This window comes from Phacochoerus africanus, chromosome 8 (genome assembly GCF_016906955.1).
Source record: "Phacochoerus africanus isolate WHEZ1 chromosome 8, ROS_Pafr_v1, whole genome shotgun sequence".
Taxonomy (NCBI): Eukaryota; Metazoa; Chordata; class Mammalia; order Artiodactyla; family Suidae; genus Phacochoerus; species Phacochoerus africanus.
The window spans coordinates 42,673,325-42,695,613 of NC_062551.1; the positions used below are offsets into that span (position 1 = coordinate 42,673,325).

The 22,289-nt window shown below is 47.0% G+C and overlaps 2 protein-coding genes across 2 annotated transcripts in view; one reads left to right on the top strand and one right to left on the bottom strand.

Moving 5' to 3' along the window:
- TDRD12 (tudor domain containing 12) overlaps positions 1-16,630 on the top strand; it is a 74,559-nt gene extending 57,929 nt beyond the window's left edge. The window contains exons 24-31 of the mRNA XM_047792230.1: positions 136-228; positions 2,499-2,671; positions 11,772-11,866; positions 13,305-13,365; positions 13,454-13,567; positions 13,658-13,811; positions 13,896-13,971; positions 14,418-16,630. Coding sequence (XP_047648186.1) covers positions 136-228; positions 2,499-2,671; positions 11,772-11,866; positions 13,305-13,365; positions 13,454-13,567; positions 13,658-13,811; positions 13,896-13,971; positions 14,418-14,509 — 858 coding nt within the window. The 3' untranslated portion in view covers positions 14,510-16,630. The remainder of the gene's footprint in view (positions 1-135; positions 229-2,498; positions 2,672-11,771; positions 11,867-13,304; positions 13,366-13,453; positions 13,568-13,657; positions 13,812-13,895; positions 13,972-14,417) is intronic.
- Positions 13,169-22,289, bottom strand: part of SLC7A9 (solute carrier family 7 member 9) — a 41,044-nt gene continuing 31,923 nt past the window's right edge. Inside the window, exons 12-14 of the mRNA XM_047792231.1 lie at positions 20,206-20,380; positions 17,561-17,675; positions 13,169-13,499 (exon numbers count right to left, since the gene is read on the bottom strand). Of these exons, the coding sequence (XP_047648187.1) occupies positions 17,611-17,675; positions 20,206-20,380 (240 nt within the window). The 3' untranslated portion in view covers positions 13,169-13,499; positions 17,561-17,610. The remainder of the gene's footprint in view (positions 13,500-17,560; positions 17,676-20,205; positions 20,381-22,289) is intronic.

The following is a 22,289-nucleotide window of genomic DNA, read 5'->3' on the forward strand; positions in this document are numbered from 1 at the left end:
AACCTGCCTCATGGGGTGATGGTGAGGCTCAGGTGAGAGGCTTGGAAAGGCTTCTTGCAAAACTATAGAGCATATACAGAATACAGTGTTTTCTTAAAGCTTCAGATCAATTGCTTATGGTTTTTTTTTTTTCAGGTCACTAGGTACATTCATCATAAAATTATTGGAAAACTGCATGATGCAAAAGTGATGTTGGCTTTAGGAAATACAGTTTGGATTGATCCAATGGTAAGTATGTAGTTTTCTTGAAAAGAAGCCTGTGTTTGGGCCCCTAAGGTTATCTAATTATTCTACCTGTTGCTTTTTTTTTTTTTTTGCTCTATTTAGGGCCTTGCCCGCAGCGTATGGAGGTTCCCAGGCTAGGGGTCGAATCGGAGCTGTAGTTACCGGCCTGCACCACAGCCACAGCAACGCCAGGTCCTTAACCCACTGAGTGAGGCCAGGGATCAAACCTGCATCCTCATGGATACTAGTCAGATTCATTTCCACGGAGCCACCATGGGAACTCCTCTACCTGTTGCTAGAATAATTATTTGCCTCACGTAAGTGGAGGCTTATTTGATAAGGTGCTCTGTGCAAAGGGAATTTTTTTATGTTATCTGCATGAATGTGTTCATGGGTTTTTGTGTTTCAGGGAATCTTTGACATGGTAACCCAGCGTTCACAGGTGTGTGTATGTATAAATCACACACACTCAGGCATACAACCAACGCAGAAGCTTCGTGAAACTGCCTTTGCTTAGTACATGTGACGTGGCGGTCTCTGCCACTTACAGTTCTGCTCTTGTCCCCTTTTCCAAGTGTCAGCTGTGCACCCCTAAACTGACCTCACAGTCCGCTGCCCACACGGGCGGGGAGCCCTGGGCCAGGGTCTGCCCTGCAGCAGCACAGCCCTGAGGCGGCCTGGTTGTCTGTGATCTTAAAGTGCTCGCGAGTGTGGAAGAGCCCAGTCCCCGGCCTTTCCAGGACGGGCTTTATCGTGTTTGTGGTTTACATCTCATTCATTCACCAGTGTTTATTGCACATGTGCTGTGTGCTAGGACCTGTTCCAAGCACTGGGCTTCCATCCGGGAGCAGACGCCTGCCCCGGGAATGGGCAGGGCCGAGTGTGAGGACACGTGACTCCGGGCCAGCCCCATCCCCCCCTCTGCCTGCACCCCTGGAACTCTCCGTTTCAGTCCAAAGTTTTGCTCTCTTAGACTTCAATCATAAGAACTATTTTGCTGAACGTTATTTTTGTAAGCATGAAAACACCTTAACACTGAAAAAAAGTTTGAATATAATATAAGAGGAGAGGAGAAATGGTTATTAGAAGACAAGATAGAGAGACTACCAGTGCAGGTCAGTGAAAAGACGTTGTAAAGTGGTCAGTAGTGTGGCGATTCTTTTTGTTTTTGTTATTGTTTTGGCCGTGCCTGCAGCATGTAGAAGTTCCTGGATCGGGGATCTAATCTGTGCCACAGCAGTGACAACACTGGAACCTTAACCATTAGGCCACCAGGGAACTCCTGGGGTGGGTTTTTTTCTTCTTTCTTTCTTTCTTTTTTTTTCTTTTTAGGGCCATACCTGCAGTATATGGAAGTTCCCGGGCTAGGGGCTGAGTCAGAGCTGTAGCTGCAGGCCTTCGCCACAGCCTATGGCAACACCAGATCCTTAACCCACTGTGCGAGGGCAGGCCTCACAGACACTATATCACGTTCTTTCCCCCCGAGCCACAGTGGGAGCGCCCTGTGGTGGTTCTTTATCAGAGAAAAAAATGGAAACTTTATAAAGGATTTTTAAAACTATAGCTAGGAGAGTGAAGCAAAGAAGGAAAACCTACCTGGTTTCTGTAGCTCCAAAATGTCGCAGTGTCCATGGCAGTTGGAGGGGGGCAAACCCTACACCTGCCACCTTACCGCCCAGCCCCACCCTACCCATTGGTCCCAGGCTGTGGAGAAAGGCCCTCTCCCGTTCCCAGACGGAGGTGCCCCAGTGCCAGCTTGTCCCCCACCCCGTGAAAGTCCTGGGGCCACACCTCCCACCAAGAGGGATCAGACTGTTAACAGTTTTCATGTTTTACTTAATTTTTTATAAATTGAAATGGATGAGAATATTTTGGTTGCAGAAAACAACAACAACAAAAAAGTGGAGGAAACCTTCCAGGAGTTAGGATCTAGGGTCTTGGTGGAGGCCCTTTCTGGGCATCTGCAGACTCTGAGCCTCCTTGTTAAGAGACATGAAAGTACTGGTGGGAAAACCAGAAAGATCCAAGAACTGGGTACCACATCCCAGAGGGGTCTTGTCTGGGGTTTTACTCCAGGACTTGATCTTGGCCCCAGTCCCAGACCTCCTCTCATTTCCCCAGTGCGGGGCTGAGTTCCGGCAGAGTCCCACGCCGTGGCCCCGCACCGTGGTACCAAGTGCGCGGTGAGCTGTGGAGGGGCCCCTCGAGAGTGTTTGTGATCCATCGGAAGTGCGCTGTGATTCCTGCCATCGTACTTTTCTCTTTGATTCAAGGTGCACATTACAAAACTTTCAAACTTGAAAACTTCTGTCATTGATTATAATGTTCGAGCTGAAATTTTGTCAACGGGGATGGGCATCGATAACCCTGAACATGTACAGCAACTGAAAAAATTATACCAAGACGCTAAGATGCCGACGTTGGAAGACAGCCTAAGCCAAACTCTGTAAGTGGATTTTTAAAGTTTTTAAAAATTTCATCGAAGTGTAGTCGATTTACACTGTTGGGCTAATTTCTGCTGTAAGCCAGGCGATTCAGTTATGCATGTATATTCTCATGCAGATTCTTTTCGCTTACGGTTTATCACTGGATGGATGTAGTTCCCTGGGCTGTACAGTGGGACCTTGTTATTCATCCTGTGCATGATAGTTTGCCTCTGCTAATCTCAAACTCCCAATCCTTCCCCTCTGCCCCATACCCCATCTTACCCCTTTGGCAACCACAGGTCTGTTCTTTGAGTCTGTTTCATAGATATGTCCATTTGCCGTGTATTTTAGATTCTACATGTAAGTGATATCATGTGGTATGTGTCTTTCTCTGTCTGACTTAATTCACTTAATACAATAATCTCTGGTTCATTCGTATTGCTGCAAATGGCATTATTTCATTCTTTTTTTATGACTGAGTAATATCCCATTGTATATATTTCCCATATCTTCTTTATCCATTTGTCTATCGATGAACATTCAGGTTGCTTGGCTATTGTGAATAGTGCTGCTGTAAACATACGGGTGCATTTATCTTTTCGAATTATAGTTTTGTCGGGGTATATGCCCAGGAGTGGGATTGCTGGATCATATGGCAACTCTGTTGGTAGCTTTTTTTTTTAGGACTGCACCTGCGGCATGTGGAAGTTCCCAGGCTAGGGGTCAAATTAGAGCTGCAGCAGCTGGCCTACACGACAGCCACAGCAATGTCAGAGCCAAGTCATATCTGTAACCGACTCCGCAGCTTGTGGGGCAACTTGCGCTGGATCCTTAACGCACTGAGAGGGGCCAGGGATTGAACCTGCATCCTCATGGACACTAGTTGGGTTCTTAACCAGCTGAGCCACAATGGGAACTCCTATTTTTAGTTTTTGGAGGAACCCCCATACTATTATCCATAGTGGCTGCACCAATTTACATTCCCACCAACAGTGTAGGAGAGGTCCCTTTTCTTCACACCCCCTCCAGCATTTGCTATTTGTAGACTTTTTAATGATAGCCATTCTGACCTGTGTGAGGTGGTACCTCATTGCAGTTTTGACTTGCATTTCTCTGATAATTAGTGATGGTGAGTATCTTTGTATGTGCCTGTTTGGCCTTAGTATTTTGCTGCAGTAGCTCATCCGTCAGTTGTACAGCAGGTAGTGGTTGAACCTTACCCTGAATTCCCCTGCTCTGTTCAAAGCAGCTGCTCACCTGTGGCTTCACTTACACAGGTCTTCCAGAAGATACTGCTCTCATTAAAGAAGCCTATTATTATTATTATTATTATTGCTATTTTTAGAGCTGCACCTGCAGTATATGGAGGTTCCCAAGCTAGGGGTTGAATCGGAGCTACAGCCACTGGCCTACACCACAGCCACAGCAACGCAGGATCCGAGCTGCATCTGCAACTTGCACCATACTGTTTTGTGGAACTGTTTTGTGGAAATAGAACTCACAAATGTGATGGACAGATTTTTGGAAAGTAGAAGAGTTTAATGAGTCTCCTTGTCCAAACCCCAGCCCACATTTTTCTTTTTGGTTTAGTATTATAAAACAAATGCCGAATGTATTATTTCACCTGTATCTCTTACAGAATGAATTTTTGTTAGCTGTTTTTGTTTGTTTGTTTGTTTTGTCTTTTTGCCATTTCTTGGGCCGCTCCCGAGGCATATGGAGTTTCCCAGGCTAGGGGTTGAATCGGAGCTGTAGCTGCCAGCCTACACCACAGCCACAGCAACTCGGGATCCGAGCCATGTCTGCAACCTACACCACAGCTCACGGCAACGCCGGAACCTTAACCCACTGAGCAAGGGCAGAGATCGACCCCGCAACCTCATGGTTCCTAGTCGGATTCGTTAACCACTGCGCCACGACGGGAACTCCTTTGTTAGCTTTTCATTGACAGCACACGTACAGAAAAGTACATGCATCCTAAGGGTGGCTTGGTGAATTTTCTGAGGACAGAAACCAGCCCCAGATCAGGAAAGGTGCATGATTCACAGCCACCCCTGTTCCCTCTCCAAGGGCAGCTGCCTTCTGGACACAAAACAGCATGGATGGCTCTTCCTTGGTCGTACTTGGATTGGAATGGAATCATGCGGAGTGTCTCTTTCGTATCTGGCTTCTTGAACTGAGCATTTTTTTGTGAAATTTATCCACATCGCATGTGCCACTGTGGACCACAGATTCTCCTTGCTGTGTTGTATTCTATGGTATGAATATAGCATCATTTGTTTATCTACTCTGTTGCTGTTGGGAGAAATTTCCAGTTCTGGGCCGTTTCTGGTGGCACTTTAAACATTCTCCTGCATGTGCTTTGGTGCCCTTAGGAATGCATCTCTGATGGAATGGAATTGGTGAGTCCTAATTAGAACTACTGCGCAACAGTCTTCCACCAGCAGCGTGTGAGAGGCTGTGGAAGTCACGGAACAAGGACACCGGCAACCTCCAGAGGGGAGGGCGGCACCGCATGTGTATCCAGAGGACTCATACCAAGAACCCCTTTCAGTCAGGGAGAAAAGGGCAGACACCTCGTAGAAGTGGGCAAAAGATTTGAACAGACACTTCACAGTGTCCAATTCATTAATTGCCCAGTAATTAACATATTGAAAGGTGCTCAGACTCATTAGTCATTAGGGAAATGCAAATTAAAACCACAGTGCAGCATGGGACCTAATCAAACTTATAAGGTTTGGCACAGCTAAGGAAACCGTAAACAAAATGGAAAGACAACCTACAGACTGGCAGAAAATATCTGCAAACAATGCAACTGACAAGGGCTTAATTGCCAAAGTATACAAACAGCTCCTTTGACTCAATGACAAGAAAAAACCCAATTGAAAAATAGTCAGCAGACCTAAATAGACATTTCTCCAAAGAAGACATACAGATGGCCAGTAGGCACGTGACAAGATGCTCAGCATTGCTCATTGTGGGAAGTGCAAGTCAAACTACAGTGAGGTAGCATCTCATACCAGTCAGAATGGCCATTAGTCTGTCTACAAATAGCAAATGCTAGAGAGGATGTGGAGAAAAGGAAACCCTCCTACAGCACTGGGAGAAATGTAAATTGGTACAACCCCTACGAAAAACAGTGTGGAGGTTCCTCAGAAAACTAAAAGTGAGATTACCATATGCTCCTGCCGTCCTACTCCTGGGCATGTATCCAAACAGAACTAGAATTCAAAAAGATACACGCACCCCTGTGTTCACAGCATCACAACTCACAATAGCCAAGACATGAAAACAACCTAAATGTCCATCAACAGATGAATGGATTAAGAAGATGTGGTACATACATGCCATGGAATATTACTCAGCTACAAAAAAAATGAAATAATGTCATTTGCTGCAACGTGGATGCAAGTAGAGATTCTCATATTAAGTGAACTCAGAAAGAGACAGATGCCGTATGATATCACTTACACATGGAATCTAAAATATGGCACAAACGAACATATCTATGAAATGGACTCACAGACATAGAGAACAGATTTATGGTTGCCAAGGGATTGCAGAGAGAGTGGGACGGCCTGGGAGTTTGGGGTTAGTAGATGCAAACTAGTACCTTTAGAATGGGTAAGCAATGACGTGCTACTGTACAGCACAGGAAACTATATCCAATCTCTTGGGATAGACCATGATTGAAAATAATATTTAAAAAGTGTGTATGTGTGTATTTGTATGACTGAGTCACTTTGCTCAGCAAAAATGGCACAGCACTGTAAATCAACTGTTTGTTTATTTGTCTTTTTGTCTTTTCTAGGGCCGCACCCGAGGCACATGGAGGTTTCCAGGCTAGGGGTCTAATCGGAGCTGTAGCCACCAGCCTACACCACAGCAATGTGGGATCCAAGCCGCGTCTGCGACCCACACCACAGCTCACGGCAATGCCAGGTCTTTAACCTACTGAGTGAGGCCAGGGATCGAACCTGCAACCTAATGATTCCTAGCCGGATTCGTTAACCACTGAGGTACAATGGGAACTCCATCAACTGTATTTTAAATTTAAAAGATCCATTGTGTGATAATGGGGCAAAAAACCCCCAACCCACAGGGCAGCAGACCACTTTTGGCTGTTAGAAATGAGTGGAGGGCACTGTAGAGTGATGGTGAGGATGTGGAGAAACAAAGTTCTTTAAGAACCCCACTGGGAGTTCCCGTCATGACGCAGTGGTTAACGAATTCGACTAGGAACCATGAGGTTGCGGGTTCGGTCCCTGCCCTTGTTCAGTGGGTTGACGATCCGGCGTTGCCGTGAGCTGTGGTGTAGGTTGCAGACTCGGCTCAGATCCTGCATTGCTGTGGCTCTGGCGTAGGCCGGTGGCTACAGCTCCGATTAGACCCCTAGCCTGGGAACCTCCATATGCCTCGGGAGCGGCCCAAGAAATAGCAAAAAAAAAAAAAAAAAAAAAAAAACCAAACTCCACTGGAGGGCGGTTATCACAGCTAACGAAATTAATAGTACTTTCTTAAATGGAATTTTTTTTTTTAATCGTGTTAAGTAAAAACATCTGTTAAATATACTTTAGCAGACTTTCTCATTTTTACTTGTTTTTTGAACGTGGGGGAAAATGCGATCAATCACGTTAACTATTTCTTGCGTATATATTGCAGAGGCATGCAAGTACATTCGTATTGTTATATAACCATCACCAGCTCCGGCTCCAGAACTTTTCATCATCCCAAACTGAAACTCTCTACCTATTAAACTGTGGCCCTTATTCTCTCAGCGGCTGGCATCCTCCATGCTCATTTCCGTTTCCATGAGTTGACCTACTCTGGGTGCCTTATGTAAATGGAGTCATAACAATATTTGTCCTCTTGTATCTGGCTTATTGCACTTAGCATAATGTTTTCAAGGCTCACATATGTTGTAGCAGGTATCAGAATTTATTTTTTTCTTATTTTTATTTAATTTTACTTTTTGTCTTTTTTGTCTTTTTAGGGCTGCACCTGAGATATATGGAAGCTCCCAGGCTACAGGTCTAATCGGAGCTGTAGCCGCCGGCCTGCGCCAGAGCCACAGCAACGCAAGATCCGAGCCACGTCTGTGACCTACACCACAGCTCACAGAAATGCCAGATCCTTAATCTGCCGAGTGAGGCCAGGGATCGAACCCTCGTCTTCATGGATACTAGTCAGGTTTGTTGACCGCTGAGCCACAACAGGAACGCCTGTCTTTTTTTTCATTTAAAATTTTTGGTCATGTCTGCAGCACGCAGAAGTTCCCTGGGCCAGGGATTCAATCGGTGCCACAGCAGTGACAAAGCCAAGTTCTTAACCACTGGGGACCAGGGAACTCCAGAATTTCTGTCCTTTTTAAGGCTGGAAAATATTCTGTTGTTTTGGCTTTTGTTTATCCTTTGATTTGTCAGTGGACATTTGGCTCTTGTGAATAGTGCTGCTATAAACTTCAGTGTACTACTATCTGTTCAAGTTCCTGCTTTCTGGTCTTTTGGAATTTCTGGGTCATATGACAATTCCGTATTAATGTTTGAACTGCCAGAAGTCGGTCCTGCTTTGGCATGCCCGTGGCTTTCTAAATGCCATCCAGCTTACTGCTTTCGAATGTCCTCATTTGGAGTGAGCCTCCCCCACTTCTCCTCTAGGCCTCAGATGGTCTGTGTGTCTCCTTGCCCGTCCTGTCTGTGGGTCTGTAATGGCCTAGAATTTCTGAGCAGTGCCCACAGCTGTCCCGCCTGTGTTCCGAGTTTTGTGAAACAAAGACAAAGCATCTTGCCTTAGTCCCTCAGGTAGCCCCTAGACGGATTAGAATGGGCTACACAGTATTTCACAGATGAACCCTGCTCTGCCCTCTCTGGATTCTGGGTGGGGGAACAGGAAGTTGGTCTGACGACCTCTGCTGGTTGTTCAGGGTATCAGCGGGGAAATGGGAACCTGAAGCTTCAAAGTTAAGTGATATGGGGAGCTCCCTGGTGGCTCAGTGGGTTAAGGATCCAGTATTGTCACTGCTGTGGTTGCGGGTTCAGTCCCTAGCCCTGGAAATTCCTCATGTCATGGGTGTGGCAAAAAAAGTTAGGTCATATGAAAGCAATTTTATTTTGGCAACTGAGTCACTTTATTTATCAGATGATGGGCATCTGTGAGGGCCCGTCTCATGCTAGCAGGCACTTCACAGCGCGGTCTTGCTGGCCTGTCTCCCTCTTCTCTGATCTGCCATTTTGCTCTGTGAATGTTTTGGTAGCAAGATGCTGGAATATTTCTTCCGTCTGACTTGGTTTTTGTTGACCTAGGTAACAGATAAATACTTTTAATTCAAGTTGCCATTAGGTGAAATTGAAGTTTTAAAACTCCTTCGTTTATTCAGGAAATATTTAGTGAGTATCTCCTGGAGAAGCAGTAGTGAGCACAAGGCATGCAGGGCCAGTTCACGCAGTAGAGGAGAGACGGACGATGAGCGGGTTACAGAGGTGCACAGCGGGTCAGATGGTGGTGTGAGGTGGAGCAGGTTAATGCAGAGGGAAGACAGGCTGAGAGGGTGCGCAGCCAGCGGAGACACAGGTGAGGCCTGACCCGGGTCGGTGTCAAGGTGAAGACTCGGGTGGGCAGAGGGAAGCCTGGGTCATTCGTTGGCTCTAGGAACAAGGAGGAAGGTACAGTGACCAGAGCAGCACAGGAGGGGAGAGTCTCGGTGTGAAGGTTGGAGCAGTCCCGGGGGAGGATCTTGTTGGATCCTGTGGCCGTTCCAAGTGGCGGGCTCCTCCTCTGAGAAGGTGGCACCGAGAGAGGGTTTTGAGCACAGAATTGGCTTAATCAGAACATCTTGGGCTGCTGTGTTGAGAACAGGCTGGAGTCGGGGACAGAGTCTGTGTCCAGCATTCAGGACAGGGTGACTGCGGCTCGGATTCGGGGGCTTTGGGGATGTGAGACGCTGCTGGAAGCTGGATGCTGGACCAGGGCCCCAAAGAGCCCTGGGCCTCTCAGGCTGAGAGATGGGGGGCAGCAGGGACATGGGGGAGGAGCCTCAGAAGGAGCAGCCGTGGTTGGTTGGAGGGAGCATGGAACACTGCCCTCCATGCCACAGGCTTCATGCGTGTCAGGCAGAAGTCCCCTCGGTGACACTCAAGCACACTCCCAATCCCGCAGGTGTGTGTGTGTGTACATGCATTTGTACATGTTCGCACCTTTAGGCTTGAATTATCTCAAAGAGAATGCATGAAAAATGAATTGCAGGAGTTCCCGTCGTGGCTCAGTGGTTAACGAATCCGACTAGGAACCATGAGGTTGCGGGTTCGGTCCCTGCCCTTGCTCAGTGGGTTGACGATCCGGCTTTGCCGTGAGCTGTGGTGTAGGTTGCAGACGCGGCTTGGATCCCGCGTTGCTGTGGCTCTGGCGTAGGCCAGTGGCTGCAGCTCCGATTAGACCCCTAGCCTGGGAACCTCCATATGGCGCGGGAGCGGCCCAAGAAATAGCAAAAAGACAAAAAAAAAAAAAAAGAATTGCATTGTTGCCGAGACCAGCTCAGCAGGTTTGGGCTGAAGATCGGGTGCTGTGAAACTTAAGGAAAAAAGTTAACATAAAACAAGACACAGAGACATTTATCTTAAGTAAAGGTGGGAACTGGGGGACTCAAGGTCTCAGGGACCAAGAGCGCCACCTCAAGCAACCACACTGCTTTTATTGTGCTCTTGAGGATGATATCAAGTGAGGAGGGGGTTGTAGGTGCAGGATATAGGGCTTTTTAATTTTATTTTTTAAGTTTTTATTATTTTAAAAGTCATATAGCCAGTTGCTGACTAAGCTTTTATTCTGACCTTTAGGCTTTTAACAGTCATTAGCATTTGAGGAAGCTTGGCGTCAGCTCTCTGCCTAGCATTCTAGAGAATCACCATTGTGCTTCTGCAGACCATGCCTATCTGCAGCAACCCAGCGTGCCTAGGTTTGCACCTCGCTTCTCCTTGCTGATGCATATCCTGCTAACGACCCCCCATAAACCCCTTGGGGCCATGAGGCTCCTCTTTCTTTTGTTCTTAAGAGGACATATCATGCTGTGCACACAGCGTTCCAATCTGCACAGGTCTGGCGTGCCTAGACAATGCCTTACGTCCTCATTCAGCTGACCCTATGAATAACTTATGGCCTTTAGGTCTTTGTGCTTAAGCTTGTCATTTGCCAGCACCGTGACTGTTTTTCAAGCAGGAAGATAGGGTAAAGTAAAGCAGGACAAGACGGAGTTTTCAGCAAAGAGGCTAAGAAAATATCGTAGAAACATATCTCGTGACACATTGTCACCCATGAGGAAGGAAATTGGTGGTTGGGGAACCTCTGTTGAAAGGGAGATTTTTCGCTGTGGAGACCTTTCTGTTTAAAAACATTGAACCACGTGAATGTGGTGGTTACCTAATCAAAAGAACACAATTTAAAAATTTTTATAAGAACGAGACAGTCTTCTATGTACTGATCTAGAGTAATCTCTGGTCATTAAGTACAATAAAATAAGGGGTGGAAAAGTGAATGTAGCAGGTTCCTCTGTGTTTAAACTGTGTGTGTGTGTTTGTTAGAAAGATACAGATGACAACGTTTGCTTTTTCATGCTAAAAAAGCTTGTAGAAGTAGTTCCAAACTGGTAAAGGAGTGTCTCCAGGAAGCTAGGGCAGGAGGGAAAAGGAGATGGCTTTTTATTTTCTCCCCTTTTATCCTCTTTGAAGTGGGCCATGGATATACTATTCTCAGTGGGTTAAGGATCCAGTATTGTCACTGCTGTGGTTGCGGGTTCAATCCCTAGCCCCAGAAGATCCGCATGTCATGGGTGTAGCCAAAAAAAGTTATGTCATATGAAAGGAATTTTATTTTGGTGAATGAGTTCCTGTATTTATCAGATGATGGGCATCGATCATCTGCTCTCACCCAGTGCCGGGGGCACTGCCATGCACAGAGCCGGCTGCGCTGCCCATCATCCCTACCTGAGCCATGAGCTCTGTGAGGCCCGCCTCATGCTAGGAGGTGCTTCACAGCGCAGTCTTGCTGGCCTGCCTCCCTCTTCTCCCTGGGAGGTCCCTGTAGAGAGCCCGTCTCTTCCTCTCAGAATTAACCTCTGCTTCTTCTATCCAGGATGCCGCCTTCAGCAGCTGATGCTGTTGGTCTGCAGAGCACAGGACCAGAGAGAGGTGCCGACTCTGAGACAGACTCAGAAAACCAAAAGCAGGGTTGGTAATTTACAAGTTGGTTAACTTAAAATCATTAATGTTTGGAAATTGTCTAAGGTTTAGGCTTTCCACTTCTGGATGAATTAGAGGTGACAAACTGGTATTACCTAACTTTGTCTTTTTGACAATTCAGGTTCCCGTTTTTTGGTGCCTTTTTAAAATTTTTTAATTTTTTTAATGATTTTTATGTTTTCCATTGTAGTTGTTTTACAGTGTTATGTCCATTTTCTACTGTACAGCAAGGTGACCCAGCCACACACACACATATATACATTCTTTTTCTCCCATTATCCTCCATCATGCTCCATCATAAGTGACTAGATGTGGTTCCCTGTGCTGTACGGCAGTATCTCATTGCTCATCCACTCCAAAGGCAATAGTTGCATCTGTTAACCCCAGAGTCCCAGTCCATCCCAATCCCTCCTCCCCCTCGGCAACCACAAGTCTCTTCTCCAAGTTTTTGGTGCCTTTTTTCCTTTTTGTTATTTGAGGTATAATGCTCATCCAGTGAAGTGCACAGATCTTAAGTGTATAGCCCATCAGGATGTGTTACGTGTGTGCGTGTGCATCAGCCACACCTGGATCAAGCTAGGCTGCTGAACGTCTCCAGAACCCCAGTGGTCTCCCTGATGCACCTGCCCTGTCTGTGACCCTTCCTAATGACCCCTGCTTTGACCTCTGTCACCATCAGTTTTGCTGAATTAGAAGCCCCTTGGTATACACTCTTGTGGCTTCTTTCACTCAGCGTTACGTCTGTGAAATTCACTGAGATTATTCCAAGTAGCAGTGGTGCCTTTTTTTTTTTTTTTTATTGCTGAATTGTATTCTGTGATGGAATATACTACAATTGATCTGTTTGCCTGTTGATAAACATTGAGGTTGTTTTCAGTTTTTGAATGTTGTTATTAAAACTGCTTATAAACATTTTTGCCCAAGTCTTTGGAAGCTTCAAGATGTTTTAGATTTAGAATTTAAATTGCATTGTTTTAAGAAATGTCATGCTCAGCAGTGGTTCCTTGCGTGTGTATCGGCTGCTGTTCTGAAAGTCCCCTTTAGTGGGCTCCTAGCAGGTTAGGGAAGCAGACACGCTGGAGCATTTGTATCCTGCAGCCAACAATTTTAAAATTTACTCCTGATTCTTTGATTTTTTTTAGTGATTTTTATTTTTACCATCATAGCTGGTCTGATTGTTTAATTTTAACATTTGTCAAGGCAGATGTTTGTTTTATTAGTATAATATTTGATTAGTTTTACAAAGTGAGGTGCATTTTAATTTTTAAAAATTATTCTTTACAATTGGATACTTTGGTCACTGTGAAATTTATACTCTTAGTTCCTCAACTAAAAGTTGCATAAAATTCAAAATACATATATATACACACATAAATTGTGGAGTCACATATAAATAACCGATAGGAAAATTTGACTTTTTGTACAGAAGCTTTACCTGAAAACCCTGGCGATGCTTCCAGCAACAAAACTACAGAGCCTCCGAAAAGGTGCGCACCACACTGGGATCTTCTTTCCTCCGTCCTTGTCTAGTGAATGAACTGAGATGAGTGGATAATGCCCTTCCTTTTCTTGTAGCTTCCACCCACAAATAAAGTGGTTCCAGAAAGAGGACGTGGTCATACTGAAGATAAAAATAAGGAGTGTAAAAGATTACAGATGTAAATACTTTAGAGACAGAGTGGTTTTCAGGTGGGTGTAGGTATTGCTCATAAAGTAAACCAACCAGAAGTAATTTCTAACATTTTAGAAGGCTGAATTTATTTCTTTTTGTAAATCTAGTGCCTGGGTGGGAGAGAAACTGTACTTGGCTGATATGGAGCTGCAGGCCAGCATCATTAAAGACGATTGCAAATGCATAATTAAAAACGATGAACCGGTCATCACTCTTGCAAAAGAGAAAAGGGAGCCTTGGTGCGGCTTGCTCAAACAGAGGGTGAGTGGAAGTCAGCCTCGCCTGGTCCTAGCCCCCTGAGTGTGTTTTATTCTCTCACGTAACGTAAGCTCTCATGTTGAACAGAATCCTAACGTGGCTTTTGATTTTGACCACTGGGAAGACTGTGACGAGGATAAAGAGGAGAGCCACTTTTGCACGGGTAAGAGGGGGCACAACCTAGAGGAGTCCTAGGTCCTGAGCACCTCGGGGTGGACGCAGACAAGTTGCTCGGCTGATTGCAGAACTGTGGCCTCTGTGGAAATGGGCCCATTAGTGTAAAGCCCTTAGGAATTAGTTTTCTCCTTGTGGTCGATCTTGGTTCCAAACGTTTTGCTTTGAGGAGGTATCAATTCTTGGTTGTAAGCCAAGAGCTATAACACTTATAACACTTTTACAAACATTTCTCTTAGGAAAACAATTTAGTCCTAAGCAGGCAAAATTCATCTTGCTTAAAATGGTGAAAATATAAACTAAGTCACAAAATATTAGAGCTAGAACCTAAGGGGCTTTTTCTGCAATGACCAAAATTATTGCGGGGGGGGGGCAAGATGTACTATTTAATCTATAATTATCCACATAATTTCAATAAATATCTAACTCTTTTAGTTGTAAATTCTAAAAACCCGTCTTGCCAAGTGGCAGAGGTGGTTGAGACCAGTGACAGATCTTCGGAGGAAGATGCCAGTGACAGTGAATGAGAATGGGAATTGCAACGTGCACCGCGGCTGGAGGACTCTGAACAGGAGCGGACACGGCTCCGAGACTGAGGCCGAGGAGCTGGGCAGTCACGCGCAAACCTTTTGTCACCTCAGAAAGTATGACTGAGTGTCGCCTTGTGGTGCTGGGATTAGTAGGGGTGAGAAATTCTTGAGTGTTTGAAAAGCAGGCTGATGATGAGACTGTGGAAGGAAGCGGGAGGCGGAGGTCCTGCTGTCCGTCCTGCCGGACGCCTCTCTCATTCGAAGCCCACCTGGGCATCCCGTGGAATCTGGGTAAAGACTCGCACCGTTGGGTGTTAGGGGTTTTTTTTGTTGTTGTTGCTGTTCCTCTTCATTGAGACCTGTGTTTGGCACCTTCTTAAACTCCGCTCTCGGGTGTATGGATGGAGGTTTGTGACAATTCATGCTCAGTGCAGCTTAACAGGCCTCTTCAAGCGGGAGGTGGCTGGAATCGGGCATAGCTGTCCTGCACCAGCCCTCCCAATGTGCTCTGGATGTTGACAGCCACCCAGGGCAAGGTTGCGTCTTGTCAGGAGATGGTCCGAGGATGGAGAGGGGGTTGCCTCGGCAGTGGCAGCCTGACCCAGGGCTTTCTGGAAGTAAAGCGAGTGCTTCTGCAGATCCCTCTGCGCCTGCAGAATCCTGGGCAAGCAGGGCACAGGTTCTTGCCCGTGGACACAGAAAAGGACGTGTGGGGTGCCTGGAGGTGACCCGCAGCACACCTGAACGTGGTGAGCCCTGAACACCTCAGGACCCCATCCCGGGGGGAGGCTGCGGCGCCCAGGGTCACAAGGTCATCAGGAAAGGTGTATTGTCCTTTCCGCTTAAGTGTGGGAACACCCCGAGCCGGACTCTTCACATTAACTGAGCAAGTTAGAAAGAGCAGCTGTTGGGAAGGTTACAGCCTGCATGTGCTGCTTCAGTGCGCACCTGGAGGCTTTGCCTAGAGGTGGAAAAGAATGCTGATTGGGTCCGACTGTTGGGATGGACCCCAAGATCTTTGTTCTTCTTCTTTTTTTTTTTTTTTTTGTCTTTCTGCCTTTTCTAGGGCCTCTTCCCACAAGTCTTTGTTCTTCTTGTACATCAGAAAGCACCTGCCCAAATGCGTGTATATCCCGGGTCTAAGCTACCACCTTGAATGGGCAGTAAACTCTTGTCATGTCCCATGAGCAGGTGTGGGTCACCCCTGGCTCTCAGTTTCCTCATCTGTAAACAAAACAAAACAAAAAAAAACCTAAACCAAAAACAGCAGTTCTACTCCTCGTGGGGTCTGGCCTTGGGCGGCGAGGGGTGGGAGTGGTGCTGCTGGGCTGGATGAGGCCACTGCCCTCTGGTGGGTGGACGTGGCGTCCAGCCTGGACAGCTGCCGGGAGTGCGTCCTTGCCGCTGCCGACTCCCGTGGGTTGCAGCCTCTGGCAGATGGGCACTTGCAGCATACGTACGGTGAATGATGTTCCTTTTTCCTGGCTAAATTGGGCAAGCTCTTCGGGAAATGTGAAGGTCCCGTGTCTTTGCCAGCAAAGGTTCTGATTCTCTGAAGTTGTTGTAATGTCAGGCATGTCTGTAGATAAAGCTTTGCTCCCACGGGGGAGGCCTCCAAGCTGCACTGCTCTCCCTGTACGCTGGCTCCTGTTGTCTCTTTCATAAAATGTAGCAAATAACAGCAAACAGTAGAGTGCACAGGTGTGTTCCCCACGTATGCATGTGGGGGTCCTGCTGCACAGGTGTGTTCCCCACGTACGAGTGTGGGGGTCCTGCTCTCAAAGAGGACGCAGGGCCGATTCCATCGCACGGCTCGCCAAGAGCTAAATGAAAGTGCTGGGCAGAGGAGGGCTGCATGTTTAAATCTCCATTTCTTTTTTCAGATGCTTAAATTTACGACTGAAGTTCTAACATTTGGTAAAACATAGCACACTGACTTGTGAAATGTAAACAATTTCTAATTTTTTTTGTTCTCTACTATTAATATGCACTGATTTCGTTTTGGGGGAAAATTTCTGAAATGCAAGGTAAAAGTACTTTCTGTGCTTCTAAAATTGCTCATCTCCTTAGTTGTGTGGAGGTCTGTTGCAGCATATCAATAAAAGTTCAGTGTTTTCATGGGCATGTCACTTTTTCCGTTTTTAAGGCAGTGTTTTGTCAGGGCGCTCCCCAAGGGCCAGACGCAGAAGAGCATTTTGTCCACCACCCTGTCCGGGTTGCTCGGAGTGCCCGGGAGGGCTGCCAGGGACCCTCTGAAGGAGGGCCCCTCGGGGACACAGGCTGCAGATGGTTCTGGATGGTCAGCTTTACGTGGGGGGCCTTGACATCCAGCCTGGGACAGACCAGCCACGGGCATCCCAGGTGAAATGGGGGAAGGGGAGGGGTCGGGAGTAAAGCATTTGCACTTTAGAGCTTTAAAAATCCATTTCACTCACAGCAGACGTTTTGCCAATTTTATATATAAAAATATGTGTATAAATATATATGTATAGATGTATAAAATGTGTGTGTATATACATGTACACACATACACACCTATGGTACTGATCGCGGGGTTCCAAGGATACTGTTTACTGAGGAGATGTGATGTCCCCTCCCCCATTTTGTCCTTTAGGGCCGCACACAGGGCATATGGAGGTTCCCAGGCTAGGGGTCGAATTGGAGCTGTAGCTGCCGGCCTACACCCCAGCCACAGCAGCGTGGGATCTGAACCGCGTCTGTGGCCTACACCACAGCTCACAGAGTGAGGCCAGTGATGGAACCCACGTCCTCATGGATGCTAGTCAGGTTCGCTAACCGCTGAGCCAGGAGGGAACTCCGTGACGTACCCCTTGGGAAGGAGTCACCGCGTGGTGGGGTCGCTCTGTTTCAGACCTTCCCTGGCCACCTGCCTTCTGCCAGGTTACATCCTTGCTGCTGATAACCCTCAGCAGACACCCACCCCGCGCATTAAGGATGGCTAAAAATAACAATATCAAACACATGCGAATGCTTTTTTTTTTTTCTTAAGAAAAACATCAGGAAGAAATAGCCACAAATACTGCTTACAAAAATAAATTTCATCACAGCTTGGACTTGGCCCCGGGAGGCTGAGCTTGTTACTCTGGCGCTTCCTCCGGGGGGACGACTTCCATGAGCATCTGGAGGTGCATGGTGAGCGGCTCTGGAGTGAAGACAATCAGATGGAAAACCACAATTAGAAGTCAGCCTCGCCTCGCCTACCCCTGCGGGCTCATCTCCTCCTTGGTGGGGGTGTCTCCTGTCAGAGCCCAGGCCCAGGGGACCAGGTAGGTGGAGGCGGGCAGACCCGCCCCCGGGGCCGTGGTGGTTCTTTAGCGGTAAGTTATTTCCTGCTAAAGTACTGGGAACCTACGCAATGCCTTCCTGACCCCAAACCATTCGTAGGAAAAACATGAATGCCTCAGTTATGCATGTATATTTACCTACCACTGACCAAGGGTTGAATACTTAGTCTGAAGTCACTCGGTCTGTATCTTGTTTAAAATACAGGTTGTTCATTCTTTTCACCTCCTTAATTCTAACTTCTTATCGGTTTTTATAGGGAACAGCTTGGCTAAATATTTTAAAGCTGAGAAATAAGACACACTTGGGGCCTTTAGGTTGTGAGTCCATCTGGGCTAAATTCCCTGTCAATATGATCAAATCCAAGTTCATTTTCAGAGTCTCAGGTAAAAGTGGCTGTTTCTCTGAAAGTAATACCTTTTCTTTTGTTTCTGTAGCAGTGTGCCTGCAACCCCTCTCAGCTGAGGGCTTTGAGGTTGGGGGTCGGGGAGCTAGTTCAAGAAAGGCGTAAAGGCCTTGGGAAGCAGTAAAGCCGTGTTCTGGTTTCACTCTGTTAATGAACATAAAACAGAACTCTCTTGCTTGTAACACCCCTGTCACCAGACTTCCGAGGTGAGGACAGGGAGGCAGAAGGGCTGGGGGCAGGCCCTCCCTGTTCCTGCCGGCTCCGTCTGAGAGCAGGTCTCAGGGTCGGCTCTGCTGCCTTTCAGTTGGGTTTCGCCTTTTGGTACCTTTACCTCTCTCAGAGAGAGATGTATATAAATAAAAACCACGTAGGAGGGAGTTCCTGTTGTGGTGCAGCGGAAAAACCTGACTAGTATCCATGAGGACACGGGCTCGATCCCTGGCCCCGCTCAGTGGGTTAAGGATCCGGTGTTGCCGTGGCTGTGGTGTAGGCCAGCAGCCGTAGCTCCAATTCGACCCCTAGCTTGGGAACTTGCATATGCTGTGGGTGTGGCCCTAAAAAGCAAAAAACAAACAAAAAACCCACATAGGAGTGCCTGAGGAGGTGATGGTACTTTTATGTGGAAACAGGCTGAAGGAGAAAGAAAGCCGCAGGTGTTTGTTTGTTTTCTTTTTACAGATGCACCTGCAGCATATGGAAGTTCCAGGGCTAGGGTTCTAATTGGAGCTGCAGCAGCCAGCCTACGCCACAGCCACAGCCACCCCGGATCCAACTACATCTGTGACTGCACTACAGCTTGAGCCATGCCAGATTCTTAACCCACTGAGCAAGGCCAGGGATCAAACCCACATCCTCACAGACGCTATATTGGGTTCTTCACCTGCTGAGCCACAACGGAAACTCCAGGAGGAGGCAGAATTTTAATCACACTTACTGTAATATTAAGTGGCTGCTGTACAGATCCAGGATGAGGCTGCGCACAGTCAACCCCTGCCTTCTGGGAACTCAGGTTAGGATGAGAGAGACTAGGCAAGGCCGTGCATCGCTGCTGGCCTGGGGAGGAGGCTCAGGAGCCTGGCAGGCTTCTGTGAGTGGAGTGCCCTGCGGTTGGGTGTACCACTTGTGTAGAATAACACACCGTGAGTGTAGCACACACTCAGGGGTCCCCTCTCATGTACTTTGCCATTGCTGCTTTTTTTTTTTTTCCCCCAAAAGGAAAGCGGCTAACACAGCCAAACTTTTCAACAGTGTCCTAAAGGAGACAAGGCACCAGTACTGCAGAGTGAAGGGCAGAAGCTGTGGCCTTGGCATTGGAGGCCCAGGTCCCCATCCCAGCTCTCCCTTTAGAGGCCTCTCTGGGATGCTGCTGAGCTTCCCAGATGAGTCTGTATATCTGGCAAAAGACGGTGCTTTGGGGGTGGAATGTCAATGTCACAATGTGAATATGTGCTCTCACTACTGGCCTGTGCCCTTAATGGCTAAGATGGGAGTTTCCATTGTGGTGCAGTGGGTTAAGAATTCCTGCAGTGGCTCGGGTTACTGCAGAGGTGTGGGTTAGATCCTCAGCCTAGCACAGTGGGTTAAAGGATCTGGCATTGCTGCAGCTGCGCTATAAGCTGCTCCTGTGGCTCAGATTCAGTCCCTGGTCCATATGCCTCAAGTGTGGCCATTAAAAAAAAAAAAAAAAAAAAAGGCTAAGATGCTGTGTGTACATTACATTTAAAAAGAAAAAAAAAAAGGAAAAGGAAAAGTGGTGCTTTCTCTTTCTGCTTGTTATGGTGTTGATGGGAACAAAGAGGCCACAAGTTGGACCCCAGAGGGTCCCTGAGGGGAAGGGGTCAGGCATCCTCCAAAGAGGAGGTGAAATTTGTTAGCTGCATGAGATCCTGTGACGAGCATCATGGACGGGAGTCTGATGGGGCTGCAGGATGCGGGGCCTGTCTTGCTTCACTGACAGCAAGGCCATCCCTCGGTGGGTACTTACTTGAGATTTTCTGAGCCCATCCGAACTTATAGCGGACGAACAGGAAGTAAAAGATGAGGCCGCTCAGCATAAATAGCACACAGTAGAGATACTCCCACGCGGGCATGCTGATGATTGGAGCCAACACCAGGAACAGGGACAAGAGAGTCACCACGACGGGGATGACGATGGGCACCTGCAGGCAGGGGGCAATGTGAGGTCAGGATTTGGCCTTGTGCGTTCGTCTTCCTTTTGAACACTTTCCTTCAAAACAGAACACTGAGGAGTTCCCGTCATGGCTCAGCAGAAAGGAATCCAACTAGGAACCATGAGGTTGCAGGTTCGATCCCTGGCCTCACTCAGTGGGTTAAAGATCCGGCATTGCCGTGAGCGGTGGTGTGGGTCGCAGACACGGCTCGGATCCTGCGTTGCTGTGGCTGTGGCATAGGCCAGCAGCTACAGCTCCGATTAGACCCCATAGCCTGGAATCTCCATGTGCCTCAGGTGCAGCCCTAAAAAAGACAAAAGACACACACACACACACAAAATAAAAATAACAGAACACTGAGAGAGGAAGAAAAATATGATGAACTCCATGGACTACCCCCCTCTGGTTTCAGCCATTCGTATGTAATATTGCCAGCCTTATTGCTCCTATTCTTTTTTTCCTTTTCCACAGAATATAAAGGAAATGCCGTCACGTCATTTTACCTGTAAAATATTCATTACCCATCTCTGACAATGACTTGATGCTTTTAATATGTTTCCTCCTCTCTTGATCTCACCATTCATTTGTTGTGGAATTGAATGGTTTATCCTGTAGAGTGTCTGCCTTCTAGCTTTGCCTGATAACTTGCTCCTGTGTCCCTCCTGTTGCCTGTAAACTGGTAGCGAGATCTGGAGGCATGAATACTTTGCCGCTGGACCAGCGCACTTCCTTTTGTAACACATTATGGGGAACCTAGGGTTGCATTGTCACACTTTTGAATCACTAAAGTCAACCCATGGGCTCAGGGGCCAGAGAGGACTCCAATCTCATCAGATCAGGATTCAACCATTTCTCCAGGGAGCTGTTGCCTTTTGGTAGGAAATGGTATTTAGGAACCACAATCTGGGTGATTAAAGTACTCAGTGTTCCTTTGCAAGGACAGAGACAAATTTTTTTCCAAGGGAAAAAAATTCAGAGATTTATCCTGATAGTCCAAACCAGATGTAAGGCTATACTTTTTTTCCTTTCTTTAGACTCGTGTCTTTTTTTTCTTTATGCTTCTGAAAATCTTAATGGCTTCCACATTGTTTCCTTGTCTCCTTTCCTCCCTTCCTTCCTTTGTTCTTTTTTTCTTTTTTTCTGTGGCATGTGGAACTTGCTAGGCTAGGGGTCGAATGGGAGCTGCAGTTGCCCACCTACGCCACAGCAACAGTGGATCCAAGCCACGTCTGTGACCGAAGCTGCAGCTTGCATCAACACCAGATCCTTAACCCATTGAGGGAGGCCAGGGATCCACCCACATCCTCATGGATACTAGTCATGGTCTTAACCCGCTGAGCCACAATGAGAACTCCATTACATTATTTTCTTTATCCTAAGATGTGCTATAATGAACTTCAGAATTATTCTACCAATACTACCACTGTTAAGATTTTTTTTTTGCAGTTCTTTTTAATTGCAGAGTAAAAGCTACAAGAGAGATGCATTCAAAATACTGCACTTTAATATCAGTTCTAGTAATTACGCTCTCTGAGGTTATGTCTTCTACGTGTTATAAAGTTTCTTTTTCTTTCTTTTTTTTTTTTTTTTGTCTTTTTAGAGCCGCACCTCCAGCATATGGAGGTTCCCAGGCGAGGGGTCCAATTGGAGCTGTAGCTGCCGGCCTATGCCAGAGCCACAGCAATGAGGGATCTGAGCTGCATCTGTGACCTGAACCACAGCTCATGGCAACGCTGGATCTTTTTTTTTTTTTGTCTTTTTGTCTTTGTTGTTGTTGTTGTTGTTGTTGTTTCTTGGGCCGCTCCCTCGGCATATGGAGGTTCCCAGGCTAGGGGTTGAATCGGAGCTGTAGCCACCGGCCTACACCAGAGCCACAGCAACGCGGGATCCGAGCCGC